This window comes from Protobothrops mucrosquamatus, unplaced genomic scaffold (assembly GCF_001527695.2).
Source record: "Protobothrops mucrosquamatus isolate PMUCROS unplaced genomic scaffold, P.Mucros_1.0 scaffold1877, whole genome shotgun sequence".
In the NCBI taxonomy this organism is placed as follows: domain Eukaryota; kingdom Metazoa; phylum Chordata; class Lepidosauria; order Squamata; family Viperidae; genus Protobothrops; species Protobothrops mucrosquamatus.
Window position 1 is genome coordinate 167,457 of NW_015388004.1, and position 7,875 is coordinate 175,331.

The following is a 7,875-nucleotide window of genomic DNA, read 5'->3' on the forward strand; positions in this document are numbered from 1 at the left end:
ACAAGTTTTCCCTCTTTTTTTCATTCCTAGCAAAAACAGTCTGCATATAGTCATAGCTGTTGAGTCTGCTGTATCTCTGCAGCAGTCCTTGGAATGACCATGCAATAATATGACCAGCATGGACACATGATTAATAATTTTGTCTTCCCTCAAATACAACACACACAAAACCGTGTATTTTATTTGATTTAGTAAAAAGAAGGACATTTATTCTTTCTAATGGCTGGATTCATACATGGTGGTAACCCATAATATGGTTTGCTTGAGCTAGTGCTATGGGGACTACTGTTGTGTTGCACAAACTATGGCTTATTACAGAAGTAAGCAACTTGTGCTCCCCCATCATTTGTGGGATTCTCAAGTCTCTTCTGACCATAATTATTAAAAATTAGCACTTTGATTTCCTGTTATTTCAAGGGTGTAACTATATAAGATCTCCATGTGTGATCATCTTAAGCACAATTTAGTGTGTAAAACTAATAGTCTGGGTTCTCATAATATACCAAATAATAACACAAATAACACAAATATGTTATCTTCTGTTCCACAAATAATGGCCTCATTTCTACTCACTTTGCATCATCATCATCATCATCATCATCATCATCATCACCACCACCACCACCACCACCAGCAGCAGCAGCATACTTAATATGGAGCTCTCCCCTCCCTTGCCAGATGTTAAATGTGGTTCACAGCTATTGAAAGACTGCCCATACCTTGTTTATATATTGTTCAGCATCTTTAATAAATGTAATTAATTTAAAATATAATTAAACCAAGTATTCAAAAAGCAAAATGTAAATAAACTAGATCTTATTTTCAATTAGCAACTACAGTCATTTTTTATTTCCTGGCTCTATCCACTGAAGACAATAGAAGGTGCTCAGGTTTCATGACCCTGCCCATATTTCTTGTCCTGCCTACACAAAGGTCCCCATTTAAAGTCTTTTCCATTCTGACTGTAAGACAATTGACTGCAGGAAGACAGTAAGTGGAGCTGCAGAGGGCTGTAGGGAGCAGGGAAGGGAGACCAGGGGTTGTGATTGAGTCAGAATTACACACATGTAGTTGTATGGAAAAGTAGAAAACCTGGTTCAAGTGGAATATGGATAACTGTTCTTGCTCTATGTATAATGTGGACATAAAAGTGAGAGATGGCTTTCATGGTTTAGAAGGAAGGAGAGACTGAGAAATTAAGGCAAAGAAAAAGAAATGGCTAAAGAATCTATAGAGTGTGAAAAGCTATGGAATAAGAAAGGAGAAAAATACATTAAGGTAGCCACAGGCAATCTTTTGGTCCATTGGTCAATTTAGAATGTTGAAAATCTATGATAGGCACACTTTCAAAATAGTTGGCTTGGGAATCTCCCCCATTCACAAAGTGATGGTCATGTGGGCATGACCAATCCCAAAACAACCCATGCATCTGAAGGCAAACTGGCCTTCTAGGATTTCTAGGCATTTCCATAGGGTCGAAAGGTAGTGTTATCAATAAACAGTGAAAAAAAAATCAGGGTTTGCAGGTGGTTTAAGGTCTAAGGGTATCATATCACTTAGCCCTGGATTATAGGTGCAGAAGGGAAACAATGAGGCAGAGTGTGAGAACAAGACTCTGATAAAGGGATATGGACTAAAGAAACAAGTGAAGTTAAGACGAGTACTAAAGTAAAGTAAGGAATGAACGGAGAACAACATTAACAATGGGATGGAAGGAAAAGAGGTAACTGGTGACTGAGTAGAGAAAAGTTTTGTGGGTTGGAAGAAGATAGGTTGAACTTAAATAAAGTAGAACCAGAGATTCAGCTAAAATATCTAGGCTATACATTTTGAAAGTTCTGATTCTTTTATTAAGATAATACATAATGGATAATGAATAAGGGATAAGAGACAAGAGACAAGAGATAGGAGATGATGATATAAGAGATGATAAGAGATAGGATAGGATGAGATGAGATAAGCTTTATTGTCACTTTTTTCTATGAACACACTAGCATACATTAAAAAATAAAATTCTGATGCCTATTCTCAAAAGAATATATATACCATACCCATACCCATACCCATGCATGCACACATACACACACATTAATAACAGACCATTTAGAATACATAGCGGAAAAAAGAATCTTGAGAATTAACAAGGTTGATGCTATATATGATATAAACCTATTACAGAATCTAGTTTTTCTGCTTCAGATACTGTGAAGTCTTCTCCCAGAAGCTAACAAAGAAAACTGGTCATGGAAAGGATGTGTAACATTCCAGACAATACTGAGGACCCTGGTCAAGCAGCGCTTATATACTATGTCCTGGATAGAAGAAAGTGAACCTCAAATAATCTTTTCTGCCATCCTCACCACTCTCAGCACAGCCTTCTTGTCCAAAACAGTAATACTTCCAAACCACTCAGTAATACGACAGGATGCTTTCAATCGTCCCTCTGTAAAAAGTGGTAAGGATATGACACAGAAAGTGCAGGGGCTGATGTGCCCACTTCACCAGTGTCTCACTGTTGAGCGACCAAGCTAACCTGCCCATCAGCTGCACACTCAAAACCTTAATACTTAAGTACTAAGTATTTCTTATTTTGATCTTCACAGAATTGTCTGACAATGGACCCCTACTTCAGTTCTGCAGTGTTCCTGATCCTTTCTTGTTGGCTTTGGAATGCAGAATGTCGAGATTATAACTTGGTCCTCAGAGTGCCAAATGGAGGACAGTGGGGAGAATGGGGGAAAATGACCATATGTTCAAAAGGCTATGCAAATGGATTCTCCTTGAAGGTAAAAGTCTCCTGGTCTTACCTTGTTCAGACCTCATGAGGCTAAATCACTCTCACAGTTGTCTCTCTAAAGTAGTCCTAATCCATTTTGAGATCCGCTAAAACTTCCCTCAGGCTTGGAAAAATTAAATCATGGAGATGTGATAGTACTAAAAATGGGGAGGGAAGTAAAGGAAAAGAAAAGGTTTTGAGTGATAGTCAGATGAAGTGTTTTGCTACAAATATTTAGATCAGATGTAGGTCTGATGGAAGTAGCTGTGTTCCATTTATTCATTCTTTGTACCTAATTCAGATATAATGGCTGCAAGAAGTCTAGAGACTATTCAAGATGCTCTAATTTATTGAACACTACTCAGTGCTTTCTAATTAATGTTGATTTTCATTGTCCTCTGGAGGCAACATTAAAAAGTAGTTTATACTATAATGCCATTCACTTGGCCAATATCATTGTGTTATATTTGGTCAGTCCACTCTAGTCAAGATTCTCTGCAGTTGTAATTAGTAACGTTGTCCTTAAGGCGATTTTCCTTCCTTCCTTCCTTCCTTCCTTCCTTCCTTCCTTCCTTCCTTCCTTCCTTCCTTCCTTCCTTCCTTCCTCATTCATTCATTCATTCATTCATTCATTCATTCATTCATTCATTCATTCATTCATTCATTTGAGCAGGATAGATAACTCATGGTCCTAAGCTTCTTTCATTGTAACCTCCAGAGATTATATCATCAGTATTTGGTGGCAAACCTAGAGGCACAATTTCTGAGCATAACATTAAGATTACTGAGTAATAGTTTCTTAATTACCCCTTTTATTGCTTCACATCAGTTTATTGTTTTATGGCAACAGAAAATAGAAGAAAGTTAATAATGTATTAGTTCTGATTGCTGTTTCAGTTGGTTTTAAAACAGCATGCTCAAGTGGAATAAATAAACATGGAAACTTCAAGTGAGATCTTTTTAATAAAAGATAAAACTGTTCTGAAGAAAAATTAATATTTTTTGTTAATTCCCAAAGGACAGCATTACTCTTCACTGTATTTAAAAGAAAAGAAATCACCACAAATGAGGACTTGGGCAGATAGGAAAGGGCAGTAGAAATTTCCTTGCTTCCCCCTCCCCCCAAAAGTGATCCCAATTCCTGATTACATTGAAATATGAAGTAATCCAACTCAGATATGATGCTTCATTGCAAGTTTTGGACCTCCAGCTCCTGCTCCAAAGAAATAGTGTGGGGTTGGGTAAGTCTTGACAAGTGAGTAGAAGATTGAATTTCTCCCACTTAGTTGACTTACAAAGATCTTGTTTAATTAGATATCACAGAATCAGTTTCGAATAGAATAGAGCTGGAAGGGACCTTGGAGGTCTCCTAGACCAGCCCCCTGCTCAAGCAGGTAAACCTATACTGTCTCATACAGGTGAATGTCTAGTCTCTTCTTAAAAATCTCCAGTGATGGAGCGCCCACGATTTCTGGGGGTAAGCTGTTCCACTGTCAGGGAGTTTCTCCTTAATCCAAGTTTGCTTCTCTCTTTGATCAGTTTCCAACCATTGTTTCTCGTCCTTCCCTCTGGTGCTCTGGTGAACAATTTGACCCCCTCTTCCTTGTGGCAGCCCTTCAGATACAGGAATACTGTTATCATGTTGCCCCTATTTCTTCTTTTCTTTAGAATAGCCAAACCCAAGTCCCATAGTCGTTCTTCATATGTTTTATTCTCCAGGCCTTTGATCATTTTAGTTGCTCTTCTCTGAATTTTTTCCAAACTCTCAACATCTTTTTTATGATATAGTGACCAAAATTGGCTGCAGTATTTGAGGTGTGGTCTTACTAGGGTTTTATAAAGTGGTACTAATACTTTGTGTGATCTTGATTCTATGGCTTTGTTTATACAACCCAGGATTGTATTAGTTTTTTTGCTTGCTGCTGCATACTGCTGGCTCATAGTCAAGTAATCATCCACTAGGATTCCAAGGTCCCTCTCACAGTTACTGTTTTTGAGCCAGGTCTCACCTAATCTGTATTTGTACCTTTGGTTTTTACTGCCTAAATGTAAGACTTTGGTTTTCTCCACATTGAAACTCATTTTGTTGGATAGGGCCCATTGTTCAAGTTTGTCAAGATCTTTTTGGATCCTGAGTTTGTCTTCTGGGGTGTTGGCTACTCCTGTCAGTTCGGTATCATCTGGAAATTTGATGAGTTCCCCTTCAATTCCCTCATCTCAGTCATTTATGAAGATATTGAAGAGTACTGGGACTAAGATGGAACCTTGTGGTACCCCACTGCTTACTTCTCTCCTTGTGGATGTAGTGCCATTGAGGACTACTCATTGATTAGGGTTTGCCAGCCAGCTACAGATCCATCTGGTGGTGATGTTGTCTATTCCACCTTTTCCTAGCTTACCAAGGAGTAGGTTGTGGTCTACTTTGTCCAATGCCTTACTGAAATCTAAGTATACCATGTCCACTGCATTTCTCTGGTCTACTAGTTTAGTCACTTTATCAAAGAATGAGATAAGGTTGGTTTGGCATGATCTGTTTTTAACAAACCCATGCTGGCTACTAGTTATGACTTTGTTTGCTTCATAATATAGGTAGTCCTCAATGTATGGCTGGTCACTTATTGAGCATTCAAAGTTATGAGGGACCTCAAAAAAATCTGCTTATGACCTGGATTCAAAGTTATAGTAGCTGCACCCCCTGGGGATCATGTGACCACATTTATGACCATTTGCAGCATCTTGCCATCACATTATCTTGCTTTACAACATTTTGCCAGAAATCGGTATTTATTTTCAGTTTCCAGAAATAAAATGCCCCAGAGTGAACAGTGGGTTTACTTAGTGGCTGCAGCTTCCATTGCTGCAAAAGAGGTAATAAAATCAGGTGGGGTCATGTGATGACCTGCTTAACGACCAACTTATGACCAATTGTGGACTCAATTACAAACATAAGTCGAGGACTATCTGCAGTCTTGTTTTTTCTTTTGTATTAGGTTCATTCACCTCAAGGTACTATTTTAGATGACACATCTCTTAATGGTATCCGTCTTTATTGTACAGAGGGTGAAGTGATTCAATCTGCTACTGGAATGTAAGTATCTTTTAGATTTGTCTCTCTGTTTGACTTTGTAGGGTTGGAAGAAATATGTTATGCTACATGAACTGATATGAGAAAATAGGATAATGTTTAGTCAGGGCATTCTCTGGTCTGTGCTAATATTATAAATCCAAAGAAAATAAGACAGAGAAAGCAATAATCACTATCTTCCTCAACTTCCAATGTTAAATTGCTTGTCAAAAATGAAGCTGAATTTGAGGAGCAAAAAATCCACTGTATTCTTAGTCCATGAGAACAGCTAGTTATATAGAAAGTTTTGGTGCTGATTTATTATCATAAATCATGAGTAATCACCCATGATGTACAGTGCTACAGGACACTAAATTTATGCAGACAAAAACTTCAGTATGATATATGATAAATGATTGAGGGAGCTAGATATGTCTAGCCTAAGGAAGAGAAGGATTAGGGGAGACATGATAACTGTCTCCCAGTACTTGAGAAGCTGTCACAAAAAAGAGGGGATTGACTTATTTTCCAGAGAACAGGGCAGGAAGTAGTGGGTGGAAGCTTGTTAAAGAGATATCCAACTTAGAACTAAGGAGAAATTTTCTGGTTGTGAGAACAATCAATCAATGGAATAGCTTGCCTCCCAGAGTTGTTCATCACTGAATGATGAAAAATAGATTGGACAACCATTTGACTGGTATAAAGTTCTTGCCTTTGAGCAGGGGGTTGGACTAGAAGATCTCTGAGAACTCTTCTATGTTCTATGTTTCTTCTGAATACTGTATTTCCTTACAGGTTTGGAGTTTGGGGAGATGTTGAGAAGTGTTCCGAGGGCAATTTAATGTCCTTTGCTCTCCAGGTGGAAGCCCCTCAAGGACCCAGTGATGACACAGCAGCGAATAATATTAAGTTCACTTGCCAAAGTAAGCAAGTGTTGAAGGGTTCTTCAAATAATTGGGGTACTTATGGTCCATGGAGTGATTTCTGCAAAGTTGGGGCCATATGTGGTATCCAGACCAAGATTGAGCCTTTGAGTACTTTACCTGTTTCTGATAACACAGGGCTTAATGATGTGCAGTTTGTCTGTTGTGATTGAAACTTAGATGTTTCATCATACAGCTATCTTTTAAGCTTTACTGATGTGTTACTAAACTACGTTTGGGTGTATGCAAGTATATAGAACATTTTTAAAAAAACCTAATAGTTGAAATTTTAAAAAAGCTGCATGTCTCTTTTTAAAATCATGTTTCCTGAAGCCCCTGCATATTTACAAACTTCCCTCACATTATGCTATGTTTATGTTTCCTGGGAATCTCAGCTATAGCAAATTCATTGAAAGTGAGATCCTGAACCAATGGGGAAAAGGGCATGATGTCATATTTGTAAGCAATATATGTATGATATAGTCAGTGGTGGGATTCAAATATGTGAATAACTGGTTCTCTGTGTGGATGCTGTTTCCGGAAGTCCATTCTGTGCATGGGCAACAAAAAATTAACTATCCACCACTGGATGTAGTTGCCATTACTGAAACTAGGTGAGATGAATTGCTAATCAATTAATGAATGTTTTTAGAAAACATACCACAGTAATAATAGAAGACTTTAACTACCCTAATATCAACTGGAAGACAAACTCGGTAACAAGTGGGAGATCGAACAGATTCCTAGCCAACCTAGCTGACAACTTTGTCATCTAAAAGGGAGAGGAGGGAACTAGAGGAAAAGCTATACTGGACCTAATTCTTAGTAATAGAGAAGAAGTGATATAAAGGACTTGAACTTGCCAGAACTTTGGGTGAGAGTGACCATGTCATATTGGAATTCAACATAATTCAAACACAAGCAATAGAATATCATCCAACCAGTGTCTTAAACTTTAAAATATCTGATTTTAACAATCTCAAAGAGAGCCTAAGAAAGATTCCATGGATGAAAATCCTAAAAAGGAAAACAACTTAAGAAGCATGGAAATCTCTGAAAAATATGATCATAAGAGCCCAGTCCAGCACAATACCACTGAAAAAGAAAAGCAA

General features: G+C 37.9%; 1 protein-coding gene across 1 annotated transcript; it reads left to right on the plus strand.

Moving 5' to 3' along the window:
* Positions 1-2,615: 2,615 nt before the first annotated feature.
* On the plus strand, positions 2,616-6,936 carry LOC107294228 (vitelline membrane outer layer protein 1-like). The gene is made up of 3 exons (XM_029285575.1): positions 2,616-2,786; positions 5,767-5,864; positions 6,636-6,936. The coding sequence occupies exons 1-3, from the start codon at positions 2,616-2,618 to the stop codon at positions 6,934-6,936; spliced, it is 570 nt and encodes a 189-aa protein (XP_029141408.1).
* The last annotated feature ends 939 nt before the right edge of the window (positions 6,937-7,875 follow it).

Coding starts and splice junctions, on each gene's coding strand:
- LOC107294228 (XM_029285575.1), top strand. CDS start 2,616: ATGGACCCCTACTTCAGTTCTGCAGTGTTCCTGATCCTTTCTTGTTGG. Junction 2,787..5,766: donor CAAATGGATTCTCCTTGAAG/GTAAAAGTCTCC, acceptor CTTTTGTATTAG/GTTCATTCACCTCAAGGTAC. Junction 5,865..6,635: donor ATTCAATCTGCTACTGGAAT/GTAAGTATCTTT, acceptor ATTTCCTTACAG/GTTTGGAGTTTGGGGAGATG.